General features: G+C 29.8%; 2 protein-coding genes across 2 annotated transcripts; both read left to right on the top strand.

Moving 5' to 3' along the window:
* The first annotated feature begins 3,823 nt into the window (after positions 1 to 3,823).
* On the top strand, positions 3,824 to 6,149 carry LOC125822381 (peroxidase 7). Its single transcript, XM_049501775.1, has 3 exons — positions 3,824 to 4,082; positions 4,799 to 5,144; positions 5,699 to 6,149. Exons 1-3 carry the CDS (start codon positions 3,867 to 3,869, stop codon positions 6,109 to 6,111), a joined length of 975 nt encoding a protein of 324 aa, XP_049357732.1. The 5' UTR covers positions 3,824 to 3,866; the 3' UTR covers positions 6,112 to 6,149.
* A 7,792-nt stretch (positions 6,150 to 13,941) lies between these two features.
* Positions 13,942 to 14,640, top strand: LOC125822580 (copper transporter 5). Its single transcript, XM_049501992.1, has one exon. It carries the CDS (start codon positions 14,138 to 14,140, stop codon positions 14,591 to 14,593), a length of 456 nt encoding a protein of 151 aa, XP_049357949.1. The 5' UTR covers positions 13,942 to 14,137; the 3' UTR covers positions 14,594 to 14,640.
* Positions 14,641 to 15,232: the final 592 nt, after the last annotated feature.

Below are 15,232 nucleotides of genomic sequence, written 5' to 3'. Positions count from 1 at the left end.
AGCCAAACTATTCCTTCCTTTCTTTTTTTTTCTCATGAGAGCGTCTCCCTTTTTTCTTACACACTCCTGCACTATTCTTTTTTACTTCAACTATTCTTTACCCTATATATTTATTATTTGGCAAATAATTGATTAGAGTTATGCAGATAATAATAGTAATAAATTTATTAAATATAATAAAGTGTGTTGAATTTTATATATAACAAATGAATGATACCAAAGGTAAATGAATGCCGTATGTTTATACATAGACTTGTCTCCTTTTGATATCGTCAATTAATAAATTTTTTTGTATCATTAGACAATGTCATTTTTATTTTACACATTTCTCTACATTTTCATTTTCATTTCTATTATGTTTAATGGAATCGATTAATTAATTGAATTATCCTCCAAATGCATAGTGGTAAAAAGCCAAAGTTTTTAGGAGTTGGAACATGAAAGTTGGCATAAAGAGGATTAAATGTCACAAGCATTGAGGATGGTGAGCAATAATGTTCACTATGGTTACAAGTACATTGCTAAAATTCAATGTTTCAAACATAACACACCGTTGGAAGTTGGGAGTGTCCCTACAAATTAATATATACTTCTTTAATTAAAAATAAATGTTATTCTCTCAAACTTCAATTTATACAATAGTGGTTGGTTAAACATAAAAATAATAATTTGAATTTGTTATCTTTAAGTATATAACAATATTTTTTATTATAAAAAAAACATGTTATTATGGGAATCTTTCAATTCACTTACTAGTTGTGTGGGAATTGACTAACTAGTAATATAAATTATTTATGCGGTGACCAACACAAAATAGGGAAAAAAAGTGTAAATGACCATATAAAGTGGGGGACAAAGAATGTGTCAATAATTCTCATGTATCATGTAGCTAACGTCGATCACGCAATGCATATACATATTATGTACATTAAATATAATACATAATATTTTGGAGAATAAGGCTGTGTCAGAAAAAAATTAGATTTAAGTTCTAAACGTTAAAATTCCACAAATATGAAAAAATCTCATTTAATCAGAAAAATAATAATCTTATGTTTCCGAAAATGTTTTTCAAATTAATCTAAATATGTAGCTTTTCCAGATTAAATATTTGGTTATAGTCTATCTTACTTTAATACCAATCAGTTATTATTTCATATTCATATGTTTCTGGCAGTCAAAAATTGATGAAATGGATCACCAAATTCAAATCAAAGTCACCTAAAATGTCACGACGAGATGGGTAAACATAGTATTTTATCATTTGATTAAAAATAAATAACTCTACAAAAAAATTTTTATACAGCCAGAGGTGCTTATGGAACATTGAATCGAAATTAAATGAATTGAATCAAACAAATCAAAACTGAATAAAGTTAGAAATAACAAAGAGAAAAATCGAAATTATTTTAAATCGTATTGTCACCTTTAATTTGAAAATTCATGTGGAATATAAAAAAATAATAATATATAATATTCAAATAGTAATGCATCAGACTTGTGAAAATGTAAAATTTTATTATTACATATACTTAGAGCATCAATATGGGCTAGGCCCGTTGGGCTGGCCTGACCTAACCCGTGCTTTGATAGGGCTGGGCTACGATTTTTGAAACTCATTTAAGAAAAAAGATTTTTAGCCCGGCCTGAATAAGCCTGTTGATTTGTGGGGCTTGAGAAATATGGATAGGGCTGACCCGTGAGCCAAATAAAAAATAAAAATAAAAATAAAATAGAGTATTAAAAATAATAAGAGTCTACACTCAAAATCTGTTTAAAGTTTGAAATATTACAATTTAAATACAAATTATGTTTATAAAATATGTACTACATAAAATAAAGTTCCTAAAATTTCTAGGGAATCACTACATAGGCCATAACCTTTGGAATATTATCATAGTTTTTGTGTTTTATTATGATCATTGGAAAACAATTAGGTTAATATTTCTATTTAACTATTTATGTTTTTACTTGAAATCAAACTTAATAAATATTATATAAATAATTTTATTTGTGTATTTGATTAACAAGTAGTAACACTAGTCGATATTTATGATATTTTTAAAAATTATAATTTAATTTAAAAAATTATAAAAAATATATTCTTAAGAAAAGAGGGTTGGGCCGGCAAAGTCCGTAGCCCACACACTTGTGGGTTGGGCCGACCATTTTTTGGCCTACATAAAAAATGGGTTAGCCCGACCTGACCCGTCAAATTGCAAAGTCTGTATGGATTAGCCCGGATGGAGTGGACCAACCCATATTGACAGCTCTACATATACTAAGCAACAGATTAGAAAACCATCTTAATTATATGCCACGTCATTAAACCGTTACTTTAAGGTGATGTTGCTGGACTACATGGCCCAATTGCCACAGGCCCATTTGATGCAGAACCCGGGTAGCTTTACTCTTCTTTCAATTTTAACCTATGGTAAAGTTTATTTTGTAACCCTTATTTAGCATTGCCATTATGTTTTCATCAATAGCTCAACAAGGTCAGGCTTGCCAATAAGCACCATTAAAGAGACATTCACTTTCTGCACTTCCTTTGATAATAAAATAAAATGCTTATTCATGTGAACAATCACTTGTCTAAGGCGCAAGGTTAATTTGAGTTAGCTTTGAGAATACAAAAAATTCTATTAGGAGCGCCGCTTCAGAAGTGGATCATACAATGCAGTAGAAATCTATTGTAAATTTCAGACGCCATGCAAAATAAAAATAAAAAACTTAATTCGAGTTGCGCACGGGTCTAAAAAAAAAGAAGTATAAAGAGAAACCTCAAATTGAGCTTTGCCATATGACACATTTAGTCGAAATTTCAAAAACCAATCCACAAACTTAACAGTTAGCCCTTCTTTATATAGAGAAAAAGCAACAGCTAGCTCTTTCTACGTTTACACTTCTCATGATCATGTTTAAAGAGTATTATAAAGTCCTCATTGATGGTTCCACGATGAGAAAGACTGAAAATACCATTAATTTCCAATATCTTTATTTTACTGAAATTTGTTATATTTTGGAATAATTCATACTTCTTTTTTATTGTGAATAAACCATCTCATATTTATCCTTGACTCTAATAAAACCTTAATCTGAAGACTGAAGTATAACGAAATAACTTTAATAAATCATAGCCAAACAGTAGAGGGGTAAATTTGACTTATAAATAAATCATAGCCAAACCACGTTTTTTAGTAATTAAAAGATACCGTTCACAAAATTAATATTATCATTACCGCCATTCCTTTTGGATTATCATGTGTTTTTCAAATAAACTATTTGATTAACTTTAAAGATAAATTAGATAACATTAATTCGATATTTTAAAAAATAAATATGAAATAGCTATATAAAAAGTACTATAAATTGTATATTTTTCTCAAATATGATAAAAATATATATTAAAATATTAATCTAAGTACGTATAGTTTGATTCTCAAAAAAAATTGACAAGTAAAAAGAAACGGGGAGCTGAATATTTGAAACCAAACAATTAATGGCCACGTGTACTTGCCAAGTCCATTGCACTTCCCTTTTTAATACTTATTATAGTCAATTCAACTTCTTAATGTATACTAATATAAGTAACCTTGTCTCCCACCCGAAATAATCAAAATCCAAATATATATATATATATATATTCCTTTTTATATTGTCAACTCAACATTTGTACATGTCCGCACGACTCGATAATTACATTTTCAAAACCCATAAAGGTGCTTCTCACGTATAGCTAGCTACTTCAAAAAAACTATATATACATATTGATATAGGAATAGAATGTACAATAACAAATCAAGCAATTCCTCTTCTTCATCAATATTGAAGTTCCTATATATATCCTCCTCAATTATCGTAGAATGAAGAGTTTTGTTTTCCTCACGGCGGCCTTGTTTCTGGTGGCCGCCGTGTCTGCTTCAGCATATGATGAGGACGATCTTCCTTATGACTACTACAGCAAGAGCTGTCCGAAGCTGGAGTTTATAGTGCACAAGAAAATGGAGGAATGGATTAAAAAAGATTATTCACTTGCTCCTGCTCTCATGAGGTTGCATTTTCATGACTGCTTTGTTAGGGTACGTATCGATCTTACTTATATAGTTTCACTACGTAGCTAATGTACAAACTAATTAAGTTAAACAACACGTCTTTTCTTTTTTTTCTCTTTATCTCTTTATAATCATTTGATGTTTAAAATTTTATAGATTTGACTAATTCAGATTTAAACCACCCACGTATGACCAATTTTAATGGGAATTGCTTCATGCTAAGGTTTTTTCCATTTTTTAAAGCTTGAACTTGACAGTTGAGTTATGGTTAAGGGGATAGATTACGTCCCATTCTATCCTTATGAATTTTCTTGTTGAATAATTATGAGTTAAAAAAATGGATAATTTAACCAAAAAAAAAAAATTTAGTAGAAAGTTTATCTCCCTTTTTGGATTTTTTTTTTTGATATTGCTTTCAACATTTTTGCACAAACTTACCGATTGATCTTAAATTTCTCATTTTATCCTTAATGACATATTTTTATAGTAGTAAAAAAAACTCATTTTACTTATCCTTAATGACGTATTTTATAGTAAGAAAAACTCATTATATACTTAAGACTACAAATTACAAAAATTCTCATTTCTTATTTAAATTTTATACGATGCCATATCACACCTTAATTCAAGCTTTGTAACACAAGTACTATTCACCAATTAGTAGAATATTGTAGTATAGATGCAATAACAATTGCATTTTTTCGAAGTAATTTCTAAAAGTACTGTTCATGGATGGTACGTAGGGATGTGATGCTTCCATATTGTTAGACTACGAAGGAAGTGAAAAGAATGCGAATGCAAGCAAGACATTAAGGGGATTTGAAGTAATAGATGATATCAAACGAGAATTGGAGAAAGAGTGCCCCAAGACAGTGTCTTGTTCTGATATTCTAACCGTAGCTGCAAGAGACGCCACACTTGCAGTAGGTGGTCCTTACTGGATGGTTCCATATGGCAGGAAAGATGGCACAGTTTCCAACGCTAAAGAAGCTGATCAATTAGTCCCAATGGGTCACGAAGTAGTCACTGATTTACTTGAATTATTCCAATCCAAAGGATTAAATGTTCTCGACTTGGTTGTCCTCTCTGGTCAGTACTTTTCAATTATCAATGTTTTGTAGTATTAATTTTTTAATTATTTATTACTCTATATTTGACGGTAAGATAGTTCTAAACGTAGTCTAAAATGTTACACAATCCTTTTATAAAGTGACAAACCATGCATATTTTACTTAATTGCAGGTTAGATATGCTTAGCTAAATATTACCAGGACCAAGATCAACATTTATCAAATATGAGGGACCAAAAGTACTATAATTACCCCTTATTTCAAATTGTGCTAGCAAATTTGTCCATCGTTAAACTACTGGTTTAAAATTACTCTCTACACTACAAAATAATTCGTTTTTGCCCTTTATTATTACTTGACGGGTAAAATTGATTATTTTTTTTCTAGAAGTATTTGGTCACGTGGAGTACTCTTACATACACATTTAAGCTGGAGCTAGCTCCGTTAACGTTCATAAATGTATCGTCAAATATTCAATATGATTTCACAAGATCTAATTTTGTTGCAACTATATATTTACTAATTAATTGAATATCAATTTTGGTTTAATTTATATGTGTTATATGTATGTAGGAGCTCACACAATTGGAAGAACAACATGTGAATCTCTACAATACAGGTTATACAATTATAATGGAACTAAGAAATCAGATACAAGACTTGATCATCTCTACTTAAATTATTTGGAAAGAAAATGTAGATGGGCATCTGAATATGTTGATCTTGATGCTGTTACTCCTAAGAAATTTGATGTTCAATACTACAAGAATCTACAAAAGGGAATGGGACTTTTGTTGACTGATCAATTGTTGTACAAAGATTCAAGAACTGCACCAATTGTCACAGCTTTGGCTACTCAACCAGATGAATTTGGAAGCCTATTTTCAGCATCTATGGTTAAGATGGGAAATATTCAAGATTATCTTAGTACTGATGGTGAAGTGCGACTCAATTGCGCTCGTGTTAACGCCCCTACTAATTATTAAGATATATATTGATCGTGTAAAATATTTAATTTCTTACGCTATCAGTGCGAGTTTGTTTCTTTTTTTCGGGTTTTTGCTATACTAATATTTAAATTTGTACTTTGAAGTTCGAATATTAATGAAGAGGCTGGTATGAACTTTAAAATCGTACTAAGCTATGGATAAATTCTCTACCAAAATTATGTACTTGCAATTAATTGAGGAATTTACTTAAAAGCCGTGAAGGAGAACTATATACTCCCTCTGTTTCAATTTGTTTGGCCTGTTTTGTTTCAATTTGTTTGGCCTGTTTTGTCATATATGTACATCGTTAAATATAGTTTTACATTACATATATACTACATATACATTCTTATACACTATTATATATATATATATATATATATATATATATATATATATATAGTTTATATGCTTGGTATAATCACGTATAAATACAGTTAACCAACGAAACCAACAGATACCTTAACAAAAAGAAAAAGGAGGGTTGAATAGAAAGTAATTCTCATCTAATGTACACTAATTTAAAGGCAAAAAGTATGAGCATATGAAAAAGGACTTCAAATAATAAATTAATCGACCAATTTATATACTAATGATCAAATTTATAAATTATTATTGCTCTATAACAACCTTTTTTTTTTCTTTATCCTGTTTAGTAGTAATTAATTATGGGATAATTATGTCTACTCAAAAACTGTTTTCAAATCTGTGACCATTTTATTTTCTGGCTTATGTGACTTCCCCACGGTTTTTTTCTTCCTTGTCCCTTTATAGAATTTGTCCATTTTCATAGTGTCCAAATTGCGTAACAAATTGCATCAATGATCAAAAAATCCAAAGAAGGCAGTGAGTCAGTATTTAGCATTTGCATGTCTCTTCTCACGTCTCTCTTGCTTATCTCATTCACCTACACCTTTTGGCTCCATTCATTCTGTTTTTTCTACTAACAGACGAACTACTTACCCCACCCACCCACCTAACAATACAATGTATCGATCTCGTCAGTAGCGGAACCAGAAATTTTATTAAGGGTGTCCAATAATAATGGTGTGTGACTGTCAAAATAAAATAAATTTTACTAAAGGTGTCCAAGAATAATAGTGTGTGACTGTCAAAAAAAAAAAAAAAAATTGTGATATTTGGGGTTCAAACCCGAAACTCCTTCGTTCAAATGGACACCCATTACCACTATGCCAAATGCATAGCATTTGTCAAAGGTGTCCAACTTTAAATATATATATCCTTGTAGAATTTGACATACAACGTAATTTTCTGACGAAGGGTGTCCAATTAGACACCCGGGGTGGCTATGGCTACGCCACTGGATCTCGTCATCTTTAATTAGAGTTCTTCAGTTCAATTTTTTTAAAAAAAGATATTTTACAGAGAATGAGTTTAATTCAAACTTTATATTTGTGTTTATAATATGATATAAAATTCTAGATTCGACTATGAGTCGGATATATGAATTTTGGACACAAGTCATGAGCTAATGTTTTTTTTCCTGTCTCTCTCTCTCTGTAATCTTTTAAGGTCACCAGACATTGATAAAGTAATTCATATCTCTCCTTTCCACTTTATCTCTTTCAAGATTATATTCTCTCCTTTTTTTTCTCTCTCTTTTATTTTCTCTCTACATCTCTAAAGTTTCACTCCTAATGTTCAAAAACTAGTTTAAATTAGCTCTGTCTTTTTAGGGTTTTCACATGAAAAAGTCTAGTCTTCCTTCTTCCATTTGTTACTTCTTTTATTTTTTACTGGTGACAGTAAAATCGTGACTCGTGTTGATTAAAAAATAAAATAAAATCAATCCTTCTTGTTCTTAACGACTCAACCCTTATATATATAAGTGTTGAATATATAGTTTAGCTTCTTGATATTTATTTAGTTTTTGTTTATGGCTTGGGATGACTTTCTAGCCTCTCATCATCACTTGTAAAATGACTCTCTACAACATTATCTCATTACTTACTCTCTTCTTCTTTCTTGTTACTATTGTTATGTCTGATGACCAACAAGTCGAACCGAGTTCTTTACAAGATCATCATCATCATGATGCAATCAAGAGGAACATTCCCAAACATTTGAGTACTGAAAGAAGAAACTACAAAGAAGATCAAGTTTCTAGTACAATAATGGGAAGAAAAGGAAAGAATCATCAATCTCAAAAATGGAGAGACAAATCATTGAATGTTAATGCTCATGAAGTTCCTAGTGGTCCAAATCCAATTTCAAATAGGTAATTATCAAGGGGGGATGGTTTATTATCTTCTTAATTCTCTAGTTAATTTGTAACCTTTCAATTTCTGTTTTTCTAAAAATATGTATACATTTACTCGTAATATATATGGAATATATTATGGTTTTGGTTCAATTTTTGTAATATTGATGTGATTTTCACCCATCTATCTGAATGATCGGTCTCAAATGATAATGATATATCTTTTTCACGATTTCTATAAAAGAATTTTTGTTATGATTGTGTTTAATCATTTGGTAATGAGAATGCAAAGATCATGAAATTCATATAATTTGTAAGTACTAATTATATATTAGTAGTACATTTGATTTCTATCTTTTCAAAACATGCATCTATTGATTCATCATTTTAATGTCAGGGTCCCTTAGTTTTTTTTTTTTAAAAAAACTTTAATTTTCACTTTGATAAAGCTGAAAATGTATGCTGTTTCCACCACCATGCCCAAAAAGATAAGACAAATCTAACTTTCTCTGTACGTATTTTTCAATAAACCGTGTTTAGTAATTAAGTAGTATTATATTAGTGCCTACTAGATCACTACGGATTGTTCACCAATTTTGAAACAGAAATTTCCTATTATTCGTAAAATATTGAAGATAAGACAAATATTTGTGACTATAGTGGAAATTGAGAGTGACATTTAGTTTTTAATTAAACCCGGAGCATTTACAAAAAAGTAAAATTTGAAGGAAGGCTTTAAATATAATATTGCTTTTAATGAAATTTATTATAGCCCATCCTTTTAATCTTTCACGAGACATAGTATTTTAGATTTGACAATTTTCTATTAATCTCTTCACTTATATGAAAAATTTATATTTTCAACAAATAATACTCAATATTTTCTTTTTAAAATATCTATAACTTATTATTGCTTGAAAATAAATGAGGCCAAACCTTTGGCAACTGGCTCTTGCGGGCGAATTACAACAATTATGTTCATTACAAACACACACACACACATATATATATTACATGCTATTACATATAAAATCTGTATATTTTATATATGTATATATTGATCGACAGAACAAATATATTTGTTGAATATTATTAATTTGATAATGAATATAAAAAAAAAAACCTTCAAATTTGTACCCCTTTTCCTTTTAGAGGCGGAGCCAGAATTAAGAGTTTGAGGGTTTTAAATTTTAGGATAGAAGAAAAAAATATTGCAAAACATACTCCATTTTTTTTAGTATGAATGTGTTTCCACGAAATCTTCACTGAGCTATCATCTACAGAAAAGCTATTGAATTTGTCCAAACCCACAAACTCTCACTTAGCTCCGCCTCTGCCCCTCTCATTTTCCTGCCTTAACAGGAACTTATTTGCATGGGTCAAGCAACCAAAAGAGTACTGGAGAATGTTTATGCTAATTAATACTCTATTTGTTCAACTATGTTACAAGCAATGCATTGTTGGCCTTTTTTTCTTTATAGAAATAATAAATGGAGTGGAACCAAATGAGCTAAAAAGTGTTGAGTACTCTAAGGAACACAATGATTAATATAAAGGGGGAAATTGTAGGGAATTGAGATTGCATGCAATTATGACAAGTCAAGGAAGGCTGACCAATAATATTGACCATATAATATATACTACCTTCCGCCTATTTATTATTTGTGTGGTATCTTTTACTTCGTTTCCTATCGTTATTGATTGTATTTATCTAGCTAGTTTGCTATCGTTATTTTACTTTCTAAGTTTGATAATATATTATTATACTAAGGGTCTATTCAATATAGTAGCTTTACTTTATATGAGAGTAATGATAAGATTTACGTATATATTATCTGATTTTTTTTTAAATAAATCATGTATAAAATTGTATTGAGCATCTGTATTATTACTGTTGTAGTACTACCTTCTGCCTATCTTAAATGTTGTTTTAGTTATATATATTTTATCCAAATATATTTCCTCTATTTTTAGTTGGTTATGTATTTTTTTTAAAAAGGATGTCTCCTTTTTTTTTTACAACTATTCGACAAAAAATTAATTTTAATTTCAACATCGTATATGATATGTTTCAGAGCACAAAATCAAATGATATTTAATATATTATACACCTATTTAGTTTAATTAAGATCATCAAATTCAAATTTATAATAATAATTTCTTAAGTTTGCGCTCAGTCCCTCTGTCTATTTATGTGTCTTAGGTTGGTTGGTTGTCCTTGGCACAAATTCAAGAAAAGTAAAATTTTCTAATTTTTTTTATGGTCTTAGACTAATTAATGTAACATAATATCTTTGAATTTTAGGATCATAAACATGTAATGTGTGATAGTAAAGTTAAAAAGTTACTAAATATAGAAAGCGATATTTAAAAAAAAACACTTAAATTGAAACATAATAAATAAATAATTTTTCGAATCTGTCCTGCTTCAAAAAATGATCTATTTAACTTTTTTTCAAAGAGTCTATCTAGGTTATTAATTAAGTAGTCATATTGTGGATAATATAAAGCGTAATTTAGTCAAAAAAATCCTTATGATTAATAACTCAATTTTTAAAAATAGATATATCAATATGTACTACGTAATTCTTTCATTCTAATTTACCTAACATAGTTTGAATTCTAGATTCAAATTTCAATATTTTAATGGTGTATTTAGACATGCACTGTTTAAGATTTTTAAAAATAATTTATATATTTAAAATTATATAAAAATACTATAAATTGCAAAAATTAATAATTTAAAAAACATACGAATAAATCATACTATTTAATATGTGTGGTGGTTGGGAGATAACCAAAGGGCAGTACGTAGAAAAAGAAGGGTCGCTGATTTTTATGAGATATTGTTTTCATCAGTTACCCACTTACACTATGAGCTGCCAAACACTTCTTCTTGGATCTTTCTTCCTTCCTTTATTACTGATCTTATTTGTTTTTTTCTCCATGGAACTCCTTGTTTTCATGGCAAACGACATCACCTATTTTATTTCCATTTTCCTTTCTTTTTCTTCTCTTTCAAATTTAATACTAGCTTATCTATTACGGTAATCTCACTAATTTAATTAGAAGTTAATTACTTAGATACATGCTAATTTACAATATTACGAATTTTATCAGATTTTGGTTTGTCAAATACATTTAGATACATGTATCTCGGGATATATGTGGTCAAAATTAAGTGTAATTTATTCTAGATACACTGTATCCAAATGGATTTACATGTATTCTAAATACATAGACAAATCTCGCTCGCCACTCTCATATTTCACTCACGTATTGGTATTTCAAATAAATGTGAATAACATCATATACATGCATATAGTGTATATCTAGTGTGATTTACAAATTACATATATTTGACGTGAAATCAGGTATAGAATTATAGAGAGAATTAATAAATATAACAGAAATATTTATGTAATTAAATATTTTCTCTATTAACGGAGTCGTGCCTCAATGGGCCGAGATCTGAACTATCAGATGGGCCCGTCTACCGACCCAATTCGTTTAGCCTATCCCCTCAATCCGGGACTCCCAAATCGGGTCGAATATACAGCGGCCCATTTGACCAAAGTAGAGCAACCCGTCATCACTTGTTTATTTTGTGATTAAATAAGACAAGATGAGTCTAATCATCTTTTTACTATTTCAATATTGTCTAATTATAAGCTATTGTTTGTGCTCAGGTCATTCACAAGTCTTTCATTAAAAAAATAAAGTTATTACTACTTGCTTAAAAGTTAAAACTTTATTAAAACTCAAAATCATGCCAAAAGTTTCTCTTTGACTAAACTCTAATTAGTCCTAAAAACTGTTTCCAGATTGACATAAATAATATCGTACTCAAAGTTAATTAGGAAAGATATGTTATGTATTTTAAAAATTGTTGAATGAAATTTAACTAGTATTCTTTCTTAATATAAACAACTATTTGCTTGATACAAAACTGTTAACAAGGAAGGAGATCTTCCCGATCTTTGCTAGAGGAAAAAAAAAACAAAAACCGAAGGTTCTTTATATATATACACACATACTAGATACCTACACTTATGTTAGTTAGATGTCCAATTTATGTGGCATTATTAGAGTGACTATAGAAAGTATCCTTAAATTTGACATAAATTATTAGTTTCGTTCTCGAATTATGGACAACCTTAAAAATACGCACTTTCTAATATAGGCATCTCCGTACCCAGGAAGACTCAAACCCAAAAACAAGTTCCACATTGGGGGTAAATGTTGTTCAACCTGTATTACTAAAATACTTACAACGATAACTTTGAAAAATTTGGTAAGAAGCAACAAAGTTTAAAGAGTATTTTCAAAATTAGAAATTTAAATTCAGTAAAGAAAATAGAATATGAAACAGATTAGAAATAATATACAAAATATTTTTCTCAAAGAAAAAAATTGAGTCTACTGAATGCAGAGTGTGTTCTTAAGGAAATTGTTCACTCAAGTACCCGATGATAAGTAAAATATATCCTTTCAGGATAAAACGATCTTACTCACATGTGTATTATCAGTACCTAAATTTACGGTGTTAGCGAACCAATCAACAACAAAAATACACTTAAAATACTAGATTTAGTAGTAGAAGAAGTCAAAAAATTCGTTAAATACATTGTTGAAAAATAAGAGGAAACCATTCTACTCCCTCCATTTCAAATTAATTGAATTGTTGAGGTGTTTTACATCCTTTAAGTAAAGAAGATTAAGACATAATTTAGGCATATCTTTCCACTTCTACCCTTATTAATTAATGTCAAATTAATTAAAATAACTAAACATTAATTATACTCCCTCCAATCCATATTAATTTAATTTTTGAGGTGTTTTACACACTTTAAGAAAAGTAGATCAAGACATAAATTGAACACAGTTTTCTATTTTTACCCTTATATATTGTCAAATTTATGATTAAAATAACTAAATATTAATTAATCACTAATTCCAATACTAACTAATGAAGGGTAAAATTGGAAGAACACTCTAAAAGTAGTCTTGAAAACTGAACAATTAAGTTAATTTGAAAAATGAAAAATGCCTCAAAAATTAAATTAATATGGAATGTAGAGAGTAATAACCAATTCCAATACTAACTAATGAAGGGTAAAATTGGAAAAATATTCTAAAAGTAGTATTGGGGATTGAACAATTAAGTTAATTTGAAAAATGAAAAAAATTTCAACAATTCAATTAATTTGAAATAAAGAGAGTATTAGACAACAAATGGTAGTATGAACAAGTGTATACTGTGCTTAATAAGAAAAGGTCACAAGCAACTTTTGATTTAAGTCACAACTGTTCAGAAAATTCACAATTCTTCACAAGAGTTACTACAATTTTTCATAATAGTCATAACTTTTTATTTTTCATTCACATTTTTTAAAAATGCAATAGTAAACTCTCTCTAACAAAGACAATTCTATACTCATAAGGACTTAAACTCGAGATAAGTCATAATGAAGCGCTCTCTAATAAAGACGACCTCAAACCAATGAGATATCTACTAAACGATAGGAAAATAGTAGTACAAGTTCAAATGATAGGTATAAACTGTCCTAAAACGTATAGTACAAGATAGTACACATTACACAAACTAAAACCCACCAACTCCTATTCTTCTCCTTTTTCACCTTGATATTCTCATCATTCTATCACACCTTATCATCATCGAATCGGATTGAACAAAAAGGCCCATACTTGCCCAACGAATCAACAAAATACCCATCTTCTCCTTAAACCCATCTTCTCCAAGAACCCAAATCGGCAAGAACTCAAAATCGGAAAGCAAATATGATGCACATGACCTTTTATTGGGGTAAAAAAGTAACCCTTTTGTTCGATTTTTGGAGAACTGATTCATGGACTAGCTATGCAGTTACTTTACTTGCTTGTTTTATCTTCGCCCTATTTTATCAGTACATGGAAGATCGTCGTCAACGATTCAGAATTATCTCTGCCAATTTCAGGAGGAATTACCCTCCACCGCCGCCGTCTAGCGCTGCCGTAAATACTCCCCTTCTTTACACTTTCCCGACCGTCGGCGGTAAGTGGAACTCGGCGAGATTCGCTACGGCGATCGTTTTTGGGATCAATTCGGCAATTGGGTATATGCTTATGTTGGCTGTTATGTCATTCAACGGCGGCGTTTTTGTGGCTATTGTTCTGGGTTTGGCGATCGGATATTTGCTGTTCAGGATCGGCGATGAGGATGATGTCAGCGCTGATAATCCTTGTGCCTGTGCTTGATATGATATTAGTTAATGGGTTTGATTGTTGTATGTATGAATACTGATAGTGAAAATGTTTTCCTTTTTTACATAGCAGTATTGGATCTGTTGATCTTTCATTTTTCCTTCTGTTCTGTTGTATTTCTTGATCTCAATATAATTTTACACCTTTTTCTGCTTAGCTATTTGTGCCCATCTGTTTCCCACGATTCTGTGTACATCAATTATAATCCTTTCTTCTTGTTCATTAAAACAACCCCTTTTCAGATCTGGCCTTAAATAATCTATCCACCTCATGAAACTGCAGCTTTTTCCAAATCCGGCGAAACTAATAAAGAAACAGTCAAATCTCTTTGTAACAATGTAGTTTGTGATACTTTTGAAATTATCGAGATTTTAATTCCCCAGTTTAGGCCTTAGGGACACAACTCCAGCAGGAACATGAAGCCAAAGACCTCTCTTTACTTAATTACTTTCTGTTTGCTGCAACATTGATTTCCCATTCTCAACTCATCATACTTCAAGTACAACAAAAGAAAATATTCCCTAATTGAATTTTTGAGGTGTTTCACAGTTCACCCTTTTAAGAAAAGTAGATTAAGACATAGATGGAACATAGTTTTCTATTTTTATCCTTATTAATTATTGTCAAATTTAT

The sequence above is a fragment of the Solanum verrucosum genome, unplaced genomic scaffold (genome assembly GCF_900185275.1).
Source record: "Solanum verrucosum unplaced genomic scaffold, falcon-dt-bn FXZP01000103.1, whole genome shotgun sequence".
Lineage (NCBI taxonomy): Eukaryota > Viridiplantae > Streptophyta > Magnoliopsida > Solanales > Solanaceae > Solanum > Solanum verrucosum.
The sequence above is the reverse complement of the archived record's forward strand: the minus strand, read 5'-3'. Positions and strand labels throughout refer to the sequence as shown.